The sequence below is a fragment of the Diabrotica virgifera genome, chromosome 8, assembly GCF_917563875.1.
Source record: "Diabrotica virgifera virgifera chromosome 8, PGI_DIABVI_V3a".
In the NCBI taxonomy this organism is placed as follows: Eukaryota; Metazoa; Arthropoda; class Insecta; order Coleoptera; family Chrysomelidae; genus Diabrotica; species Diabrotica virgifera.
The window spans coordinates 50,927,864-50,953,373 of NC_065450.1; the positions used below are offsets into that span (position 1 = coordinate 50,927,864).

Below are 25,510 nucleotides of genomic sequence, written 5' to 3' on the forward strand. Positions count from 1 at the left end.
GGACGAAGATGCAGACGAAATACACATTGCAGTCTCAAAAGAGCCAACAATAGATGAACTCGAGGAAGTAATACAGAAGAGCAAAAATGGAAAAGCTCCAGGAAAAGACGAAATTAACATGGAACTTATAAAATATGGAGGAAAGGAACTGAAGGAAAAAATACTATCACTATTGAAAAATATATGGAAGGAAGAGAAGATGCCAGAGGACTGGGAGATAGGGCAGGTAATAACAATACATAAAAAGGGAGACCAACAAATTTGTGAAAATTATAGAGGAATAACACTACTAAGCACAACATATAAAATATTGACTTCGATAATAAGAAAAAGATTGTCAAAGATCACGAAGAAGAGAGTGGGACAGTACCAATGTGGATTCACAGAAGGAAGATCAACAATAGATGCTATACACACAATAAAACAAATAATGGAAAAAGCAAATGAATACAAACTGCAATTAGAAATGCTATTCATCGATTTCAAACAGGCATTTGATTCGATTAAGAGAAAACAACTAATGATTGCCCTGGAAAAATTAAAAATCCCACATAAACTCAGAAAATTAATAAATATGACAATGAGAACTACCAAAATTAGCATAAAGACGCAAAGAGGCGAGACAGATGAATTCATTATAAATAAAGGAGTGAAACAAGGGGATGCCTTATCCACGACACTGTTTAATCTAGCTTTAGAATATGTACTACGAAATATAAACAAAGGAAACCTAAGAACAAGAGGTGGACAAATAATCGCATATGCAGACGACATTGTTATTATTGCAAAAAATAGAAACATAATGAAAGAAATGCTAGAAGAAATAAAAGAGAAAGGGGAGACAATGGGACTCACATTAAATGAAGAAAAGACGAAAATATTAAGACTAGGGAAACCAGCAATAAAAGGAAAAACCAAAATAGGAAATTCAGAGTTTGAAGATGTAGAACATTTCAAATACCTAGGAGTGACAATAAGCAAAACGGGTGAAAGAATACCAGAAATAAAAGAAAAAATATTGGCAGCGAATAAAGCTTATTTTGCAAATAAAACACTACTTAAAAGCAAAATACTGTCTATTAAAACCAAGATGAGAATGTATAACACCATAATTAGACCAATATTATTATACGCAGCAGAAACAATGACGATGACTAAAAAAGATGAAGAAAACTTAAGAATAGTGGAGCGAAAGATCATGAGAACCATACTGGGACCAATCAGAACAGAGCAAAATGAATATCGAAGCCGAACAAATGCAGAGATTAAGAAAGTACTAAAAGAAGATATCGTGACCAAAATAAAGCAATGCAGAGTTAGATGGTTAGGTCACATCTGGCGGGCAGGAGATGAAGCAGTGACATATGCTATGATAGAATGGAATCCAGGAGGAAGAAAGAAAAGAGGAAGACCAAGATCAAAGTGGTTGCAAGAAGTTGAAGAAGACTTAAAAAACGCAGGAGTCAGAGAATGGCGGGGAAAAACTAGAGATAGGAAAAAATGGAGAGAAATCGTTAAGAAGATAACATAAGCAAAAGGGACTGATCCTCCTAAGAAATAGGATCTAGAAAGCTTACGCGACTTAGCCCCATATCGGGGTGTACAGTCACTATATATATATATATATATATATATATATATATATATATATATATATATATATATATATATATATATATATATATATGTCCTTTCTAGTTGAAAACAACATTTTATCACAAAATCAGTTCGGCTTTTTAAATAATAAATGCACCACTGATGTCATCTTTTTTGTACTACATGAGGTTTATCAAGCACTGAACAATAATCTTCACACTGCCACCGTTTTTTGTGACTACGCCAAAGCTTTTGATTGTGTAAATCATAACATTTTAATAAAAAAACTAAATTTCTACGGAATTCGAGGTATTTCTTTAGATTGGTTCCAATCTTACTTGGATAATAGGAAACAACTGGTTAGAAAAAATGATACAGACTCTAGTCTCAAAAACATTGTATGTGTAGTACCTCAAGGTTCAGTATTGGGTCCTCTACTTTTCCTTGTCTTTATTAATGACATCACTAGTTTAAAAATCGATGGAAAAATCTTTCTTTTTGCTGATGATACCAGTATCACTTAGAGCAACTCAAATATTGCAACTTTTCATGCTACTATAACTTCTGATCTACTTACAATAAAAACCTGGTCTGACTCTAATTTACTCTCGTTTAACGTAGATAAAACAGTAGCATTGTCTTATAAAGGAGATCTTCAACCCTTACCTCTTAATAACAGCCAGATCAGTACCGTTGATTCTGTGAAATTTCTTGGTATTTTTTTAGACAGCAACCTTAAATGGTCCCACCATATCGATTTGTTAAGGAAGAAACTATCCTCAGCTTGCTATGCTATAAGATCTATTTCGAATGAACTCAATTTAGCATCTTCCAAAATAACTTATTTTTCTTTGTTCGAGTCACATCTTCGTTATGGTCTTCCTTTTTTAGGTTCTGGTACAGCTGCCCAATTCGATGTTATTTTCAAATTACAAAAAAGAGCAATTAGATATCTGTTTGGCCTCAGAAGAACAACACATTGCAGAAGTTACTTCAAAGATCACGGAATTTTAACCCTTCCATCTTTGTATATTTTAGAAACTGTTTGCTTAATTCGTAAACATCTACATGTATTTCCACCAAGACCTATTCATGACTACTTCACGAGAAATTCTACGTTTGACGTCTATATGCCGACCCCATCCTCTGAGTTAGTAAAAAAATCTATATTATATTCCGCAAAAAAACTTTACAACCATCTCCCTCTACAACTTAAATCTGCAGCATCTTTCCCCAAATTCCGTAAACTGACAAAAGCCTACCTATCTGAAAGACCATATTATTCAGTGGAAGATTTTCTTAATCAATAACTAAGAAATTACAGTACCCTTTGCACAAGTAGTATTTTTATTATCATTTTTTTGTCTATATTTGGGTGTCATATGCAGCAGCTTAACTTTTAAACTTATTAATTACTAGGTAGACTATGCATTTGCAATTTACTTAAATTTTGCAATTGATTATTTCTGTTTAACTTCATTATTATTATTATTGTAAATATGTTGACGATTTATGTAATTTTAGTAAATTGGATTGTTATTGTTTTGTTTTCTTGACTTTTTATAAGCTTTGTCGATAAAATTGTACAATTTTTCATGACAATAAAGCATATTTCTATTCTATTCTACGTGAATCTAACATGCTAACCACCAAAGTAAAAAATATGTGGGTAAAAACCCTTTACAATTAATCGGAACATAGAAGTAAAATGTGAAGTTAAACATGGATGTTTAAAATATCCAATGTTTCATGCTCTAGGTACAATTGAGCTCGAATCTGACTTGTTCACATCATGACTGTTGTAACAGTCCCACGAAAGGGAATAGAATTTTGACAAGATATTGTTATGTTATATTAGGGAATGCTACACAATGAAGGACATGGCCACGGTCGCTTAAGTCTCAGAGATCTAAGGGATGTGGATTCTTAAGGGATGTTATAGTATACTCTTATTAGCTTAAAAAAAATAAAAAGAAAAATCGAAATAGGGATGTCAAATAAAAATAAAATATTGGGCGCCACTGGTTACCTCAAGGGAACCAAAAATTTTACAAAATAGAAATATTAAAGGAAAGATAGTATTAAATCAAAATAAAAAAAATATAGTCAAATAAAAAATATATATAAAATACTTTAAATTTACAGCAAATATGGTGTGACTTACCTTGTTTACTCTATGCTATACTCAGCAAATTCTTTATTGTTCTTACTATTCAAGAGAGAAGGAAAAAAGAAATAATAAGATGGTAATTAGCAAATAAAACATTATTTATTAAAACAAAAAATGAATTTACGAATCTGTGATCTCATGGTGTTACAAATTGAGATCGAGATTACCAAACAAAAAAAAAATGAAAAAAAAGTTCTATATAACAAAAAATTTAACTTGTGTTACAATCATTGTCCTGGTTCTTTTGGTGGTTGTCCAAAGCGCGATTTCACTTCACTTTAAAGTCACTTTATAAATGATTGATACAGCAACAGTACTTAATTGATAAAACTATAGTTCATAAAAAAAATTATAGAAAAATTCAGCATTGTCTAAATAAATTAGCACTTAGGTACTCGAACAAAATTAAATAAAATGATTTGTTTTCTAGTTCATTAAACTGGATCAAAAATACTAAAATGAAAACAACTCCGTGTTTTAAAAGAAAACTTCTACTTGCTTGTAAAGAACGATGGTACCAACAGTGGTACAAAATTTCGCGTTCGCTTAAAAACGGCGAAAACGCGGTGGTCCACAACTTGCTTAGACCATGTTGAGACCAACACTAACTAATCACAAAAAACTTCTGCAATACACTTGCAAAACTTAGCTGGAACTGACTTGCTAATTTTTGCCGGTAACCGCACATCGCAGCCCGAGGCAACCGGCAAGATCTTAACTTGTCCATAGCTCTCTCTCTCTCTCTCTTGACTAAACTCGATGACAGCCTTACTAGAACTATCTAACAGAACTCTCTCGAATTCCTCAAACTACCATCTTTCAAAATCAACGCCCTCTCAAAACCAGAAGCTTTCACTCCCATCAAGAACTCAATAACCAATTACTGATTCAAAACACTCAATAAATCTAATCTTTGCCAATAAGAAGCTGCTTGACACACTTTTAGCCACACCCTCTGAACTCATAAATCTTCTTCTTGGCGAATCCAAATTATAAAACGACATCAGCCAAAGCTTCGCGTTTCCCACAGAAAATTGCTAAATTAACAATTTCACACGTGTGCTCTCTGAGCTGTTATTGCCAAACACTTATGAGATAGCATAAACACTTCCCACAATTTAAAAGTCGGTACGGCAGTAATCTGACTCTAACGGGTACTATCTATCAACAAAACTTCTGACTTCAGTCTGGAAAAACCCTTAAAATTCTTTGACATCTCGCCGAAGATAAACAAAAAAAATCGGAGATCCAATACCACGAAGAACGAAAAATACACAACATTTTAACATTGTGAGAAAACGCACTACGCAATATCACACGTACACACTCCAAGGCGATAAATTTGCGAGGACCCGACGATTCTCTGATCAACAAATATGAATTTAACGAATCTATTAGACAAAATGCTTATACCGGGGTCGTAATATAGTTATTGTCTTAACAAAAAAAAATTAAGGGGTGATATTCTATGACCTTGTACAACGGGTACAATACTGTATGGTGGCAAGTGAATATAGATACGTGTGCTTTACAAAATCAGCATATAAAAGTTTTAATGTTGCGTCGCTATCACCAACAGAAGCAGTAGCACGACAACATTCATTCCGAACCTATCAACACGTTCAGCAGTGATACGACAATGAAAAAAATGCAGAACAATGTGGATGGGAAAGAAACAAAAAGGGAGCTCCAATCCCCCGCTTCACAATCGTTATTGAAACTTATTTCTTGTAAGTGTGAAAAAGGATGTCAGAATGCCAGTGGATGCAGAACAGCCGGAGTAAAATGCTTCAGCTGATAGTCATATCGCAGATGATGCGGACGAAATTTCGGTCGGCGATGTCTCGATGTCTCGATCGATACTGAGGATGAAGTCGTAACAAATGGTCCATCAGGAACATCAAAACGCAGGAGATTGCGCTAAATTTCCAAATTAATAAATTAATCATATATGGATTGAAGACTTCTACGATGATATCTCAACGGCACTGAAAGAAACACCAACACATAACACGATTATATGCGGCGACTTTAACGCAAAGATCGGTCTAAAGCAGGATGAACAGGAAACAGCACTAGGTAAATTTGGATCCAAAGGCAGAAACGAGCGTGGCCAAACACTACTAAAATTTCTATTACAAGAAAATCTATACCAGATAAATAGTTTCTTCTCTAAAAAAAAGATCACAGAAGATAAGTCGTGGAAAAGCCAAGATGGTAAGACCAGAAACGAGATAGACTACATAATCAGTGACAAAAAATATATATTCAACGATGTCACAGTCCTTAATAGCTTTACCACAGATAGCGATCATAGAATGGTAAGAGCCAAACTAAAATTAGACTTAATAACAGAAAGATCCAAAATGATTAGGAAGAAAGCCAACCCAATATGGATTGACTCAACGAATTTAAATGAATACCAAGGCAACATCAATAAAATCCTACAACAAAATGAATGCATGAATAATGTAGATGCCTTAAACGAAAATATCGTAGAAGCAATTAGAGAGGCTCAAGTAAAATGCTGCCCTAAAAGACGCCAATACGAAAAAATAACCATTGAAACAAAGCAACTAATGGAAACTAGAAGAAAAATCAAAGGAAACGAAAGCACTGACGAAGAAGAACTGCGAAAAATAAACAAAGAAGTATCAAAAGCTATAAGGAAAGATTTAAGGAAATTTAAGAATGAAAAAGTCCAGCGAACTATAGAAGAGAATAAAAGTCTGAAAGTCCTGAGAAGACGGCTAAACAATGGACAATGCGAAATACACAAACTAAAGAACAAAGAAGGAGTCCCCACATCAAATAGAGAAGAACTACTACACATAGTTGAAGACTTCTATCAAGAACTATATACAAGCCAAAGAGAAGACCAAAAGAATTTAGAAGCCGCTGCATCACGCAAAGTTATCAACCAGGGTTCAGAGCTCATGCCAGAGATCACACTAAGCGAAATCCAGGACGCAATGAAAAAGATGAAAAACAACAAAGCGCAGGAGAAGATGGAGTCGTAATAGAAGCTATAAAGATGGGTGAACGTGCCCTTCTCAACCAAATAAAAATTTTGTTTAACCTTTGTCTAACAGATTGTTGCATACCGGAAACATGGAACAATGCATTAACAATTTTACTACACAAGAAAGGAGACAAGGCGCACCTAGAAAACTATAGACCAATCAGCTTATTGAACCACATCTATAAAATGTTTACGAATAATTATGACAAGACTAGAAAAAAAGTTAGATTTCTAACAACCCCGAGAACAAGCTGGATTCCGCTCAAAATTCTGAACAAACGATCACCTACAAACGGTAAAAACCTTAATAGAAAAGTTGATAGAATATATCAGACCACTGGTACTTATCTTCGTAGACTTTCACAAAGCCTTCTACACTGTGGAATTAGACAGCATTATAACTGCTCTGAACAATAGTAGAATAGATTACCGGTTTAAAAAGTTAGTGCAAACATTATACCAAAACGCCACAATGCGTGTAAAACTACATGATACTACCAGAGAAATTCATATCAAGCGAGGTGTGAGACAGGGCGACACTCTCTCACCTAAATTATTTATAGCGGTCCTCGAATACGCCTTTAAAATGCTAAAGTGGGAAAATAGAGGAGTAAAAATAAATGGAGAAATGCTTAATCATCTGCGTTTTGCCGACGATATAGTACTTATTACCGAAGATCTGGGTGAAGCACAACAAGTGCTACTAGAATTAGAAAACGTATCTTCAACAATAGGTCTAAAAATGAACATCAGTAAGACCAAATTTATGACAAATTTAGTTCCCAGCGAACACCTGACCATCCAAAATCAAGTGGTAGAATTGAGAGAAAAGTACATATATCTCGGTCATGAAATCAGAATAGGCACGGACAATCAGACTTGCGAATTTCAACGACGAATAACACTTGCTTGGGCGGCGTATGGTTCACTAAGAGACATCTTGAGACATCTTGAAGAGCAACATCCCGACAGCTATGAAACGGAAGACATTTGATCAATGCGTTCTTCCTATTATGACATACGGAGCAGCAACTCTCACGCTCACAAAAACAACAGCACTAAAAATGCAAGTGGCACAAAGGCGCATTGAAAGATCGATTCTCGGCGTGACAAAAAAGACAAAATAAGGTAGCAAAGTTGAAATTCGAAAAGTGCATACCAAAACCCAATTACCATTTTTCAAAACTCCCGGAAAACTTTCCAGGTAAAACTACCAAATGATTGGACTATTGCACCGTTTATAAGTTTTTCAATATTTAAATTTGTACCTATATCCGCTGAGCTCGTTGGTAGAGGGGATTTTTAAAAGTTCGTGAGTGCCAATAGTGACAAGTCAGTGAACTTTTTCTGGAAATTTGACATATATATCAAAGTGATTAATTTTAAAACATTGAAATTAAATACATTAATGGCCGGTATTATAAACAACAAATAAATCATCAAATAAGTATCTTTTGGTTAAATTTACTTTGCTACTAAATCGACAAGTTAATTAAATTCGGTATTATAAAGCAAAACTACCAAGTAAATAACTAACTGATGAATAAAATATTTATTGAAAACTGTTTGTAGTTTCTTAGTATAATTACAGATGGCGGTGTACCAAATATGTATAAGAAGTAAGAAAAAGATTATAAAATTTCGGTTAATTTTATTTTTGTGCCCTCCTGAAGTGTCAACATATGTTTTTTAAATTAGAAAAACATATATAAATTATTATCAAAAAATGGATAAGGCTGAAAAGAAACGAGAGCGAGGAAAAAGTACACAGAGCAGGAGAAAGAAAACATTTTAGAAATCGTAAAACAATACTTTAATGTAATTGACAATAAACAAACGGATGACAAGTGTAAAATTGAAGAACGAAGTATGGGAGGTTATCACCGAGGAGTTTAATGCAACGGCACAAAGTGGAATAAGAAATGCAGGCCAGTTAAGACTTCTTTATGATAGCATTAAAAATAGCCAAAAAACATAAGGCCAATAAAAAAGTGGAAATTTACAAAACCGGTGGTGGTTCAAATAAATTTCAAGCGACAGATTCCATTGGGGAGAAATATTTATCTGTGGCGAGTACTAGTGGAACGCAGCCAATAGTTAATATTTATGATAGCACCGCTCCATTTGATGAACTTCTTCGTAATGAAGGTTGGGTTGCACAAGTTGCTGAAGAAGTACAGGATCAACGGTAGTCTTGAACAATGCACTGGAAATGAGCATGTTAAACTATCGGAAAAGTGTAAAAGACCTAATTATCTAACGGGAGTCCCACATCACAAAAACAATAAGTGTGAAGAAGAAAGAAGATTTTAAAAATTCTTAAAGTTCGAAAAGAAAAGGAAGAGTTAAGTAGAGACATTTTAAAATTAGAAAAACAGAAACTAGAGTTGGCAGTTAAAGAAAAGATTCTACAACTGAAACATCAATATGGGGATGAGTTCGAGAATTTAAAAATGTAATACTCATTTGCCTAATTTTATTTTATTTTATTGTAAATTAGTTATTAAAATAAAAAAAATTAATAGTTTTTAGTTTATTACTGAAGAAGTACATTTCTAAATATTCAACTACGTAGTTGCAAACAGCAAATGGTTATAATCTAAAACTTAACCTTAGGTATTACTTATATTTTCACAGCAGCCGAAAATACATTGAAACTGTCATTAGTGTCAAATTTACTTGTTAAATAAAATTTACTTGGTAGAAAACTAAAGAATAGGTTATTTCGCAGATTTACTACTAGAGATAATTTACTTTGCGTTTGTAATACGCAAATCTGTAGAATAAATTGTTTTACTTTCAAACTAAATTTTACTTGATAAGTTAAATGTTTTATAATACTGGGCATTATAGGAAAAAATATTAGTTGGCCAAAGCTGTGGCATATATTTTTACCTTAAGAGGATCGGAACGTATTTTCGGCTGCAATGCTATTCAAATGGGGATTCATTTTTTTCAAATCCTGAGAAAACTAATAAGTATTTTGGAAAAATTTAAACGCAGAATGAAAGATTACGTTATTAGCGAGGGCCGAAAGTCCCTGAGAACTTCTACAATGTTTATTTTAATAAGTTACAGGGGTGAAAAAACTAAGAGAAAATTTAGTGTGATTTTTAAATTCAAATATCTCATTCAAAATAAACTTTTTATTTATTCTAAGGGACTTTCGGCCCTCGGTAATAATTTAGTCTTTCATTCTGCGTTTAAATTTTTCAAAAATATTTATTGGTTTTTTCAGGATTTGAAAAAAATGAACACAATGCCGTGGTAATATTTTCCAAATCTGTCTTTGTCTTACAACGCACTCAACCGAATATAATATTGTCAGCATATATTGTCAGTCAGACACTGACAATCAGTGACAATTTTAAATATTTGACATTGCATCGGAAATATTTTGAGAAATTGATTAAATATTATTTATATATAGTGTATTTGATAAATAATTGATTTAAGACGTGAACTTAATAAAAAGTTATTTATTGTGTATTATTTGTGAAAGATCCAAGCAGAGAATACATCAGATATATCCTGTGATCCAAGTATTTTGTTGTTAGAGATGTTCAAAATTGTAAGCGTTCCAAAATAACAACATATTATTAAAAAATCACTTTAACACTTTTCCTCTTTTGTCGATTGATTATTAGTTTTTGTTGTACAAATAAATTATTACAATCACTGAAAACATAGTTAGTGAAAAAATTATCACATTTATTAACTGAATTAATAATTTGCAATTATAAAAATAACAGTTATCCAAGAACATTCAAAAGCCATCTCTTTAAATTAATTATGACATTTTCAAGTAGAATGACATTCTAGTAATGTTTACATATCCACACCAGTGTGAATTTTACTACACGTAATTTGCCGTGTAAAGACAGAAAAAGTAGGGATACACGTAAAATATTTGCGAATTATGTACCCATAGCCTTAAATATAGTTTAAAATAAATACTAAAATTTCGTTTTTTTATATTCTGTAATAATAATTAATATATTCACTTAGCGCCATCTACACGATAATTATGAAAATATCCGAAGTAGGAAAGAAGGAAACTAGTCAATATAACGTCAAAATAATAAATAAAATCTTAAAAAAATAATCATAAATGAATCATAAATTCTGTACTTACTGATATTAACCATCGATTACAATCTAATTACTTCTTGTGTTATAAATATTACACGATAAGAATTAAATAAATTTCCAGTGAATTTGCACAAGTAATCCGCTAGTTGGCGATACCAGCGAAGCTCATAACGAATAGGTACATAATTTTTTATATTATATTAAACAGATTATTATGATTTCTTCTATCGGCCAAACTATTGTATTTGCAATCTTTTTGGAGTCAATTGATGTTACCAGGTTTGACATAGGTAGTTGTTTGGTATAATTTTTATGTCTTCAATCAGATGCTCTAATTTATTTTCATTAGACCATGTTTATCATCTGCGTCTGCGTATAACATATGTTTGTAATAAAATTAGTTATTTATAATCATTTGAAATTCCAGAATGGCTGAAAATTCCCGTGTTTCGAAATTATCAGAAAAAGATGACGAATGTGTGTTCACCTGGAAAGTTTTCACAGCCTGGGATTACATGATCGCTAACGCTGAAACTGCACATAATAGAGTAGCAGCTATTGTAATGGGATTTAAAGAAGCTTTATTGGAAGAAGCCGAAAAGAAGAAGGTAACAGAAACGTAAGTTTACATTCAGTATTTATAAAGAAATAGACAATACCGTTTAATATTGGAAAAAAATCTGAAAAAAAATTTCTCTGCATACTACGATACATATCCTTCACCTACTTTGTCTATACAGTACTTCGTCGTACATTATCCGTAATCCGTAAGACATTATGGTCGAACCCATAATGTCCTTAATATGATAAGGAAAGACCCTCCTTTTTTTTTGGAGGTCGCTGGATCCGAATATGATGTTTATTTTTATCTAAAATTGGTGGAACATGCTTAAAAATCAAATTTTATGCAAAAATGCGAAAAATTTATTTAAATTATTTTTCAACTTTAACTCGCTGTATCTTTGGTCACTGTGAATATTTCCCTTTGAAAATTTTACTGTACTATCTCTCAAGTATTTGGATAACAACGAAATTTGTCCGAAATTTTTAAACAATTTAAAAGGGGAGTTGTTAATTTTTTAAACCTTTTGTCGTCAGATTCCATTAGGTTCATGTTTACTTAAAAAAGTTGAGCGACGAACTTTCTAGCATAAAATTTTCACTAACACAAGATTAAAATATAACTCATGAGGAAGTTTTCTGGAAAATTTAAAGTTAAAATATGCAATTAGAAAAGAGTTATATGACTTTAAAAATCGGCATCGGCCGCACGCTCGTTGCACGCATAGTGTGGAACGTACACGGTAGTGATGTAACGAATATTCGTATTCGTATTCGCATGTTTTTGCATATTCGCATTCGCATCCGCATTCGCGAAATTTGTGCGAATGTTTTGCGAATATGAAAACCAGAAAAAAATAATAATCTTAAGATAATATTCTTCTTCTTGTAGTGCCTATCCGTTTCGGATGTTGGCGACCATCATGGCAATCTGCACTTTGCACACTGCTGCTCTGAAAAGATTTGTAGTGGTTGTGTTGAACCACGTTCGTAGATTTCTCAGCCAGGAAATCCTTTGCCTTCCTGGTCCTCGCTTTCCCTCTACTTTTCCCTGCAAGGCCAGTTGCAGCAGTCCATTTTTCTCACTGTTCCTCATGATGTGACCGAGGTATTCGATTTTGGCTGTTTTTATTTTGATTAACAGCTCTTTTTCTTTTTTCATTCTCAGCAAAACACCCTCATTAGTAATGTGGTCGGTATAAGATATCTTCAGGATTCGACGATAAAGCCACATCTCAAAAGCCTCAATTTTCTTGCAGGTGGCGTCTGTGAGAGTCCACGACTCAACTCCGTACAACAGTATAGGAAATATATAACATCGTAGTAATCTGACTTTTATGGGTATCGACAAATCATGACATTTGAACAACTTTGCCATTCTTTGAAATGCAGATCTTGCTTTCTCTATCCTACATTTGATTTCCACAGAATGGTCCCAATTTTCATTGACGTTCGTACCAAGGTAGGTGTATGCCCTTACTCTTTCTATTTGTTGACCATTCACACTGATTCGTCCAAATTGCTGTTCATTCTTAGAGATCATCATACATTTGGTTTTCTTAGTGTTTAGTGAAAGTCCGTATCTCTGACTGACTTCCGCGATTCTGCTCATTAACTCCTGTAGGGCTTCAGAACTGTCAGCGAATACCACAGTGTCGTCTGCGTATCTTATGTTATTGATAGATTCTCCGTTAATTCTAATTCCGGCTTCAACATCATCCAATGCTTCTTGAAAGATTTCCTCAGAGTAGATGTTAAACAGCAGTGGGGATAGTATACATCCCTGACGGACCCCACGTTTGATTTTGATATCGTCGGATTCTCCTGCCTCTGTCCGGATAGATGATGTTTGATTCCAGTACAGATTGCTGATAATCCTTAAATCACAGGTGTTTATTCCAATATTGGTTAATATCTCCATCAGCTTGTCGTGCTTTACTGTATCGAACGCTTTATGATAATCAATGAAACATGCATAAATATCGCAATTCACGTCTCTACATCGTTGAAATAGCACTTGTATACTAAATAGAGCCTCTCTTGTACCCACTGCATTTCGAAAACCAAACTGTGTTCGGCTGATTTTTTCTTCGCACAGTCTATATATCCTTTGATGTATAATTTTTAGAAATAGCTTTAAAATATGGCTCATTAAGCTGATGGTTCGGAAATCACTGCAGGATACGGACTTTGTTTTCTTTGGTAAAGCAACAAACGTCGACTTCAACCATGCTTTTGGTATTACTCCGCTTAAATATATGTCGTTAAATATTTTGGTTAGGCGTTGAGTACCGTCGGTGTCAAATAGTTTTATGAGTTCAGCATATGCATTGTCAGGTCCAGGAGCTTTGCCATCTTTTAGTTGTGATATTGCTCTTTCCACTTCACCTGATGTGATTGGTAAGTGGTCATCACATATGTAGGATGGAGGTTGTTCGGATCTAGTATCATCAAAAAGTTCCTGTATGTATTTTGTCCATATGCAGATTTCTTGATTTCTGTCTGTGATGATATTCCCCTGTTGGTCTCGCAATTTGCTAGCTGTGTTGGATTTCTGAAGACCAGCAGCTTGTTTCACCTTTTTATGCATGTTAAACGTATCATGTTTTTGCTCTAACGACTCTATCTCTTCACACTGTGATTTTAACCAATTTTCTTTGGCCTTTCTTATTTCAGTTCTTATTTGTCTCTGAATTATGTTGTACATTATTTTGTTGTTTTTTGATTTTCTTCTTTCTTCCATAAGTTGTAGTATATTGTCGTTCATCCAACTTTTTCTCATCTCTTTCTTTTCTATTAGATGTTCTTCTCTGATGTTGTTAAAGGTTTCACATATATTTTGGAGTGATTCTTCGGCATTATATGTTTGCTCCATATTAATTAGCTTCTCTGAAAGAATCTGTGCGACTGTCTCTTTTGTTTTCTTATCTTTTAGTATTCTCATATCGCACTTTTTGTTGCTGTTCTTTTTTGCAACCTTCTTGAATCTAAACCTAAATTTACCAACAACAGGAACATGATCTGATGATACGTCAGCACCGGGGTAACCCTTAACCGATAGGCATCCATTACGGAATCTCTTGTTCACCATTATGTAGTCAATTTGATTCCGTATTACGTTTCCTGGTTGATCTTGCGGGGAGACCCAGGTGTACAAGCATCTTGGTGGTAGTTTGAACAATGTGTTTAGTATTGTAAATTCTTCTTCTTCTACAAACAGTTTTAATCTGTCTCCCCTTTCATTTCTCTGTCCTAGACCAAAATCACCTATGAATTCACCGCTTCTCCCTTTACCAATTTTCGCATTGAAGTCACCCATAATGATTGTTATATCTTCTTTTTTAAGTCGTTTAATTGACTTTATCAACAACTCATAGAATTGCTCTAGATCTTCTTCTGGTTTATCGCTCGTGGGGGCATACACTTGTAATATATTTAATTTGACGGGGCTAGTATTCAGTTGGATTATTATTAATCTTTCAGAAATAGGTATAACATTTGTAACATATTGACGTAATTGGGGAGACACGATTATTCCAACCCCATATATATGTTGAGATAATATAAGATAATATTAGGTTAACAAAATCAAAATCTATTTACAGTGGAACCTCGATAACTCGGATTAATAGGGACCGCGGCCGATCCGGGTTATCGAAAATCCGGGTTAGCCGGCCAATATGGTAAAAATTAGTAAAATACATACAAATAATAAACAAATACACATTATAATTGCAAAAACATGAAATACATATGCACAGTACATCTAAATTACGTACAGTTGTATACAGTATTGTTTATTTCTTGATAAAAAATTCAGTCAAAGTGAAAAAATGTTTGTTTTGTCTGATGAAAATCGGTCCGGGTTAGCCGGACTTCCGGGTTATCGGGGGCCGACTTATCGGGGTTCCACTGTACTTCGCATCTTTTTTTATTAAGAAAAGGTAACTTAACCTCAAACATGCAGCTACTCTCAATTGGAAATATGCAGGAGACAACAGCAGACAAAGAGTCGAAAGATGGAATGAAGCGATAACTCACTGGAGACCTTGGGACTACAAAAGAGGAAGGGGTAGACCACAGACGACATGGTCGAATGACCTAAAAAGATACGCAGGGACCAGATCGACAGCATTAGCACTGAACCGAGAAGAGTGGAAAATAAGGGGAAGGCCTACGTTCAACTTTGGACAAATAAAGGGCAATAGATAGATAGAACTTAACCTTGTATAATCACATTATCAGCCTTCACTTTTTTTATTATTTGGTATTATGTAATAAAGCTTAAGATTCAGATTGATTTACACTAAATATCAATTACATTTTCATTATAAATTTAGGAAACATTACAAAAATAGAAACAAATTAAAAAAAAACTGAATATTCGCATTCGCATCCGCATTCGCGAATGTCGGTAGCAGATATTCGCATTTGTATTCGTATTCGCGAATGTTCAAAAAATGACATTCGTTACATCATTAGTACACGGTAACGCGGCAAATAGAAACTCAATGCTCTAGACCAGGGGTCACCAATTAGTTTCCCTGAGGGTCCGTTTCGAAAACCTATGACACTTCCGAGGTTCGGATTTAATGCTACCTGTGTCTGGTTGTTCTGATTCGGTTTCTTTACTGATTCTTGTTAATAGGGGAGTGCATTTAGATTTTCACTTCGGAAAAAATCAAACAAGATAAAACTTTTTGTAATTTCATTAAGAAATGTTTAATAAACAACATATCAAAAAGTTCTACTCGAAAAGTGGGTGCTTCATTTTTTATTAAACAAATGGACAGCGAAGTTAGATGTTTTTTTAAATAACTCCGAAAATATAATCTTTAAAAAAAAACTGACTTGACCATTGAAAAATTCAGAAAATTTTACAAAAAAAACCTTATATAAAGATTTTTCTAAAATTAAATCTCTAGCTTCTGTAATTTTTTATTTATAACGCTAAAGTCACCCTTCTCACACACATTGGCGCAATGTAAACTAGCGTTGGAAGAAGTGCACGGTTGAGTTTTTTTAATGTAATCCTTTAACTAATGGATCAAAAGAAATTTTACAAATTGGACATGAAAGAAGATAAAATAAGCTATCTTATGGTTGTAATAAAAAGAAATAAAATGTATGGACATAAGTACGGTGTGGGCGGAAAGTGAGACTTACATGAATTTTGTTTAAAAATGATTTAAAAATGTGTAACTAATACAATTTTACTTACAAAGCTCTCAAATTTGCACAAATTACCTCTCAATCATCTTAACAAACGATGTTTCATTCAAAAAAAATCTCAAAAATTTAATTCAAATAATACGCTGTCTCAAAAAATGTAATTTTTGAAAACTTCGTAGTTTTACAGAATTCCCACCACTTTAAGACGGTATTACTCAAGTTTGAATAAATCTAATACAATTTTTTTAATATTTTTTTAAAGCCTAGGATGCAATCTTTATAAAACTCTGAATTATTTTAGATTAAAAATGAAATAAACAATTTCTTTTTGAGAAAACTAAGAAAGATAACAAAAATGTAATACAAAAACCGAAAATTACCAGCTGAAAAAATGTATATACAGAGTGATCAAAACTTTTTTCTGTAAAACTTACCTAAAATTAATTTAATAATAAGCTTCAAAAATAATAAATGTTCAACAAAAAAATTTTTTTTAGCTCTTATATAGTATGTCTGCGTAACTTGGAACCTATTGATAACTTTTTTAATATCAGTTTTACGAAAAAAAGTTATTCTTTATAAAATACTCTGCATCGTATACAACATAAGATGCAACCATCAAATATCAAATTTTGTTAATTTTGTACGAAGTATGTCAAAAAATATGAATTTACTGAAAATATGAAAAACTATGTTCCAATATGTAATTATATCCTTCTAATTGAACATTTGTTTTTTTTTAATATTGTTTCAAATTAATTATACCAAACATCATTAAATTTTCACTTATTATTTATGATAACTGATTTATTATTAATTTTATGAAGAAAGTTATTCGTCATAAATAGCTGTGCATGGTCTAACACTTAATATGCAAATATAAAATATTATATTTTATCAATATTATACGAGGTATTATGTAAAAAAATTGCATAAAAGTGTAATTGCATATTGACACATCGTTTTTAATTCTGAACAACTTTCCATAATAACAATTTTCAGTATTATGAAAAATATAGGTATTTTACTCCTAACTGAAATTTTTATTTATTGACATATCTTGTACAAAATTGATAAAAATTGATATTTTATGATTGCATTTAAAGTTTTAGAATATGCAGAGCTTTTTACTAAGAATAACTTTTTATTTATGATTCCATTGCAACAATTTTTTGAATATTGAAGAGATAGATTTTGAATAATTGGTTCTTTCTTTCTAATACATTTTAATTTTTAATATTTTTGTGAAAATTATTTGTTTATCTTTTTTTTAAGAATGAAATTCCATATTTGTTTGATTGGATTCTACTTGTTTTCATTTAAATATCCGCCATTTTGGATCCGCCATTTTGAAATTTAAATTTTTATTCTTTAATTCAGATTCAACAACCTGTTAAAAATAAAGACAATAAATGTTTTAGAAAAATGTTCTTTTTTATGTTCTTTTTAGAAAATCCGCATTTTGGATCCGCCATTTTATAGTTTATAATGTTAACATTTAAGTTAGGTTTATCAAAGCTCTCAAAAATAAATATATGTAGAAATAAATACATTTTGTAAAGAAATTATGATTTTACAACTATTTTTTAAGTTATCCGCCATTTTGGATCTGCCATTTTATAATTTAAATTATCAAAATTTGATTCAGGTTCAGCAACCTCTCAAAAATATCCACATATATGCAAACAAACACGTTTTATAAAAAAAATTCGGATTTTATAACTGCTTTTTAAGGAATTTTAGGAAAAAATCCACCATTTTGAATCCGCCATTTTGAATTTGCAAATTGTAATGTCAGATTCGGGTTCAGCATAATCAAAACTAAAATAAAAACATTTTTTATCAAAATAAAATGTTGAATTCACCCATACTCTTAACATTATTTATACAAAACAATTGTTATTATTTAAACAATTAATAAACAATTAGCGGCGAAATTTGTGAGTAGAACTTTTTACTTTAACATATTTATAAACTAACAAAAAAAGTTTTAGAAAAATATAACCTTGTTTGATTTTTTCCGAAACATTGTATCTTCTCGTTCTAATTGCACTCCCCTATAAAAAATATCCCCTATAAACAAATCAGAAGAGTGCCGGGCGAAATTTTTGGGCACAAATTGTTTAACAATTTTTTTAACAAAATCAAAACATCTTTTTTGCTATTTTACAAAAAAGATCTTTGACCATTTTCTCCAAATTTGATAGATTTCGAGGTTTAATCGGTTTAAAATCTAAAAAATGCGAAAATAAGCATTTTCGAAGCTTGAAAACTCATGTTTAAATTATTATTTTTGCGGTTGTCAAGTGCCTAAATTGAGTTTAAACATTCAGTTTCAAGATTCTGATGAGCAATCGGGGCTTATTTCAATTATATAGACCGTTGTTTTTAATTGTTTAGTATGCGCGTTCACTCGACCCTTAAGCCGCCGCGGCGGCACGTCTCTCTATATGGCGCGTATCGCACTATATGATTGGCGTATTTAATTAGCCCATTGGCAATAATTAATTGAATAAATAAATAGATTATTAAAAAAAAGTATGTTAATAATAAATTATAAAATTTTAATAAATGTCAAATATTTGTTGAGTTTGGTGCAACTGATTCTCATTAGGGAGTTGAGATATTCATGTGTTAGCTGAGATCTGTACCGATTTTTAATAAAGTTCATTCTTGATAAAGCGGCTTCGCACACATAAGTTAAGCCAAACATAGTACACAATTTCATGGCCAAACATTTTCAAAATTGCCAAACACTATATTCTGAATTTAATGGGGGTCCGTACAAAACTAGCCCACGGTCCGGACGTGGACCGCGGTCCGCTAATTGGTGACCCCTGCTCTAGACAGGGTGTCCAGAAACTCTACCGACAAATGAAGACAGGAGATTCCTAAGATGATTTTAAGACAATTTAACCAAATTCACCTAGTCCGAAAATGCTTCCTAAGGGAGCTAGCGCTCTTTGAAGATGGCGTATTTTAATTAGTTTTTCTTAAATACCTTCAAAACACTTCTAATAAGAAAAACGAAAATTGGTACGCATATTTATCTTCTAGAAGTTAATCGATTCCATCCATTGCGAATTTCTGGTCATAGGCGTCCGTTTTTTTAGCGCTTAACTTTTTTGTCGTTAAATGTTTAGCATTGTTGACTCTGGGGTATTAAATTGTGAGGTATTCTAGTACTAAAAGATACTCTTGCTTTAAGTCGGTAGAACACACCGTTTTCTAAAAATATTGAATTGAAAATTTTTCGTTTCTTGAATTTGAAAAAAATAATTAAAAAAAAAAGAATGTGTGTGTACTTTGTACGCACGTAAGAAGTTATACTTCTATTATATGATTTCTTAAAAATAAATATACTTTAAACAGTTTGTTTTTAATTTTTTTTAAACACCAAACTAATTTTGTGCTTACCGCTTTCAAAAAAATAAAAAAAAGTATAGGATTGCACTGGATTCGAACTCACGACCTCTCGATCTCTAGCCGAATTAGTCGAGGCATTGAAGCACAAAAAAGGCCTTACTGTCGATTTTTGGCGCAGTAAGGCGGATTTTATTGCAGTTTGGTGCGTTGGATTCGTGAGAATGTCAGGAAATTTTGTGAACTAATGTAATGAATAAGAAATCTGAAATTGCATTTGTGCATAAGAAAAATGCATTTCAAAGGTGCATTTTGAAATAGGCAATTATTATAAATTTGCTACTCGGTAAATAGTTGGGCAACACCCCGATTAATTATTTTAATTATTTTTAATTATTTTTAATCATTTTTAAGTCCATTTAAAAGTCTAAGATGTCAATAACTATTATTAATAAACAAAAAATTTTTCCTTATGGGGAATCGAACCAAGTACTAACATGTCCGTAACTAGATACACATACCGCTAGCCTACGCAGACACTTGCTAGACACGGGCGATATTAGGTATAAACAAAAACAAATTGGTAAGTAAAAATTGTAAAGAAAATTACTACATACTTAAATGTATTATAAAATTAATATATTCCTAAATTTTAGAAGAAACATTCGTAAATAGGTACATTCATACAAAACATTCGAAAAATCGACACTTCAATCCTTCAATGCCTCGACTAAATGCTATACCAAATACGCTACGAGGACTGTGTCTGTATCGGTTTGGACGTACCTAATGACAATTCACGGTAACAAACAGACAAGGTGAATAAATATACAATAAAATATGTTTTAATAATACTCATCTTACTCCTGAGGAAGACAAATCCAAAGACACAATAATTATAATAAATATATTTATTAAAAACGATATGTGCGCATGCGCCCAGTATTATGAAATTTTACTCTCAATCGCGCCTAAAGAAGTATAACTTCAAAAAATACCGGTGTATTTTATCTTAAAGCAAGAGTATCTTTTAGTACTAGAATGCCTCATAATTTAATAATCTAGTGTCAAAAATGCTTAAAAATTAAAGACAAACGAGTTATGCGATAAAATAACCGTTGACCTACCCAAAACGGACGAATATCACCGGTACTAGAAATTCGCCATTGATAGAATTGATTTATCTCTGGACGATAAAATATTTGCCTGAAATGTATAAAAAAAATTAAAAGAGGATTTGTTCATTTTTAAACATTTTGTCGTCAGATTTCGTTAGTTTCATGTTTACTTAAAAAAGTTGAGTGACAAACATTTTAGTTTATAATTTTAACATTAAAACATAAGTCATGAAGAAGTTTTCTTGAAAAGTTCAACTAAAAAATGCAATAGGAAAAAAGTTATGTGAGTTTATAGACGAGTAGTACTCCCCCGAAAAAACGCTTATACTCACGCTCGAGATACTGACCATGGTATGGTGAATGGCTAATTTTGGTCAAACTTCATATTTTTCATGGTGCTGAAAATGAAAATTGGGTTTATTTTAAATTTTATGTGGGGAAACATTGTCAAAATCGCAATTTTACCGTAAAAATGAAATCACGTTTTTTGCGTTTAATTCGGTACAACTCTGTTCCATTTTAATATTTTTTTCTGAAATTTATATAGTTTATATTTCTCACCTTTCTGAAGACAATTGGACCTGTTTCAATCTTTCAGTCTTATTATAATAAAAGTTATGAATTTCTTAAAGTAATAAGTGAAGATTCCTCAATTGCAAAGTTGAATCACAAAAGTTGAGTGACAAAATTTGAAGTTTCGTTTTTAATCAAGTTTATGTTGTTAAAACATAGAGTACAATGAATAAAATGTTTTATAGAAAAGAAAATGATGCAACTTTTAAATTTAAGAAAAACATGATTTCATTTTTTTTATTTTTAGGGTAAAATTACGATTTTGACAATGTTCCCCCACTTTAAATTCAAAATAAACATAATCTTCGTTTTCAGCACCATCAAAAACATACAGTATGACCAAAATTAGCCATTCACTACACCGTGGTCAGTATCTCGACAAATAAGCGTTGGGGGAGTGCCACTCGTTTATAAAGTCACATAAATGATTTCCTATTGCATATTTTGACTTGAAATTTTCCAGAAAATTTCTTCATGACTTATTATGTCTAAAAGTTTTATTGGTTACAATTATAAGCTAAAAAAAGAATGTGTGTGTACTTTGTACGCACGTAAGAAGTTATACTTCTATTATAATATAATCTAACTTCATATTATGATTTCAACGAAATCAATATACCTACCTATCTACTTTAAATAGTTTTTTTGTATTGTATTTAAATATTAAACTAATTTTAGAAAGAACAAAAAGAATACCAAAAATTAAAATAAAAAAGAAGGATATGACTTTGCCAAGATTTGAACCTCTCGATTCCTAGGCGAATGCTCTATCGATCAGCTACCACGGCTTTTGTATTCAGTGGATCATTTCTCGGACATAATTACAATCTCGGTGACAGATACTTTAAATGAAAATAAACATTTTCAATAATACTTACAGTTGAGTCCGCAAGTTTTTACCCGTGCGTCATTAGTACCTGGCGAGATAAAACACATACTTTTTATTTAGCATCATTCTCTTCCACGCATGAAATTAATGACAAACCAGCTGCCGCCTGTTATTAAGTAAAGACACATGTTATTTTTATGAACGATTTAGACTCAGTGCATTGAAAAGAGATAGGTACAAAGAAAGACGATTGGGAATGTCTTCACATATTTTAAGTACAATTTCTGATGTTTTGGTTTGTTTACTTTTGTGGCTGTCAGTTTGTTGAATTTTTTGCTGTTATCTTGTCGAATTTTTGCATTTTGAAGTTTTGTATAGTATACAAACAGTTGTTTTCACAACTAATTTTATATTGGAGTTAGAAATTTTGTAATAAGTTTATGTTATTTTACGATAAATTTTGACAACTTACAAAGCTAACCTCATTGTTGACACAGTTGAATGCTTGTGTTTAAGGTTCCGCCAAAGTGAATAAAATAACAAAAAGAAAATATGTTATCGAATTTTTTTATAAATTGTTTATTTATTTATTAATCAATGATAATAAAATAATTTATTAAGCTACTTCAAATGTAGCTGTAATTATGCACCAAAATTTTAAAGCAAAACTTACATTTGACATTCTATTTATTTGATAACATCAAATTTTATACTATAACCCGTGATCGGAATAATATCCACGTGCCGTTGCGTTTAAAAAATTTCCGACTTATTTCGTATGCTTTAAATGATGACGCACGGGTAGTAAAGACTCGCGGACTCAAGTGTATTAGGAGGAAGACAAATCCACAGACATAAAAATTATAATAAATATATTTACTAAAAACACTAATAATATATTATTTTCACAAAACTTAAAAGATGTAGCGACTATTTTTTAATACCATACTGTCCGTGTGCGCATGCGCCCGGGAATGTAAAAATTCACCCTCGTGCCTAAAGAAGTATAACTTCAAAAATTTGTCACTCAACTTTTTTACGTAAACATGAAACTAAGGAAATCTGACGACAACATTTTTAAAAATTAACAACTCCTCTTTTAATGGGTTTAAATATCTGGGACAAATCTCATTGTTATCAAAGATAATACAGTAACATTTTCGAAAGGAAATATTTACAGCAATCAAAGATACAGCTAGTTAAAGTTGAAAATCATCTAAATTGATTTTTCGCATTTTTGCATAAAATTTGATTTTTGAACATGTTTCACCAATTTTAGATAAAAAATAAACATCATTTAGCGACCTTGAAAACATAAAGAATGACAAAAATTCGTCATTCACCTGAAATTTGATTTTCGTGGTCGGTATAACGTCATTTTTAGTGGTTGCTGCCGCTCGCCTCCGTGCTAGGTCTAGTTTGCATGGAGGAAGAGCTCTGAATTGGGTAGCGGTTTTTCAGTACTTTGTGAAAGACAGACCTGGATGGGGAAGTCCTTAACCCCAACACGGCGCGTCCCAATGGCTGATAGGGAACGTTCCTGTAGATATACAGGACAGGTACGAATAAGGCTCCGCCAAATAACTACCGGAGGATCAACCGAGGACATGACACAGGACAGCAGCTGTGTCATTAGTGTAACAGGTGCGGTGCCATAAAGTCGCAGGCGACAATCAAATAATGATTTAACCGGCTGCGATACTGCGAACCTAAACCTAAATAAAAACCGAATGTGCGCCGGTATAAGCAATTAACCGTTACCAGGAGGTACGGAAGGGCACTCTATTGTCCTGGGGTTGAGAAATCGGCCCCGAAGGCGGATGAGCTGAAAATTCAGTCAACGGCAGTGGAATCAGGAAAGCAACGGGAAACTACCTGATTATAACTTCCCTAGTAACTCATGATGACAGATGTTAATAATGTAAATATATTTACTAATCATGGGACTCGGAATCCAAGATTCGGCGTGGGAAACAGCAGGGTTTCCCCAGTCGTCAGCAAGCGAATTCCCTGTAATTCATCAAATTTGGTAATAGATAAGGAATGTTTAATAGCGACTTGGAGTATTACAAGTATGTTTGAATGTGGAAAGATTCACAATACGATCAAGGAAATGCGAAGGTTAAATATAAATATCTTAGGTATAAGCGAGATGAGGTGGCCGGGTTCTGGCCATATGACGATAGATAATTATGAAATTTACTACTCTGGTGAAGAAGGTCCGCAACATAGAAATGGTGTGGCATTTATTTTAGAACAAAATGTCGCAAAATCAGTAAAAAATATCGTGCTATACTCAGATATATTAATAATGTTACAAATAAAAACAAATCGTACAGACTTAAACATCATTCAGGTATATGCACCTACACAACAATATGACGATTAAGTTGTCGAAAGCTTTTATTCAGATCTAGACTATTTATTATCACTCACAGAAAGCCAAGATATAAACATTGTATTGGGGGATTTCAATGCCAAGGTTGGAAGAGGTAGTGAAGAAGATGTCATTGGCAAGTTTGGTTTAGGAACGAGAAACGACCGTGGAGATAGAATGATTAGATTTTGTGTAGAAAAACAATTAGTAATATCCAACACTTTTTTTGACTTGCCTAAGCGACGACTTTACACCTGGAAATCTCCTATGGACACTTGTGGAAGAATAGTAAGAAATCAAATTGATTATATCTGTATATCAAAAAGATATAGAAATGCTATCTTGTCCTCCAAAACATATCCAGGAGCGGATGTACCCTCCAACCACAACTTACTAGCAGCTAAAGTATTACTTAAATTTAAAAAGATTAAAAAACCCAAAATATCTCCTAGGATCAGCAAAGATAAACTTTCAAATGCGGAAGTGAAAGAAATAGTAACCGATAAATTAGAAGATCAGTTTCAGAAATTGGGAAATAAAAATTCAGAAGAACAATTATGGGAGTCATGCAAAGAAACATTGGAAAAAGTCCAAGAAGACCATCTAATGGAAAATCAGCGTAGGAATAGGCAACAGT

The 25,510-nt window shown here is 32.5% G+C and overlaps 1 protein-coding gene across 3 annotated transcripts in view; it reads left to right on the top strand.

Moving 5' to 3' along the window:
• The window catches only part of LOC126890744 (transmembrane channel-like protein), a 164,957-nt gene that overhangs the window by 82,785 nt on the left and 56,662 nt on the right, over nt 1-25,510 (top strand). For all 3 annotated transcript variants that reach the window (XM_050659914.1, XM_050659915.1, XM_050659916.1), the window contains exon 7: nt 11,308-11,499. In XM_050659914.1, the coding sequence (XP_050515871.1) occupies nt 11,308-11,499 (192 nt within the window). The remainder of the gene's footprint in view (nt 1-11,307; nt 11,500-25,510) is intronic.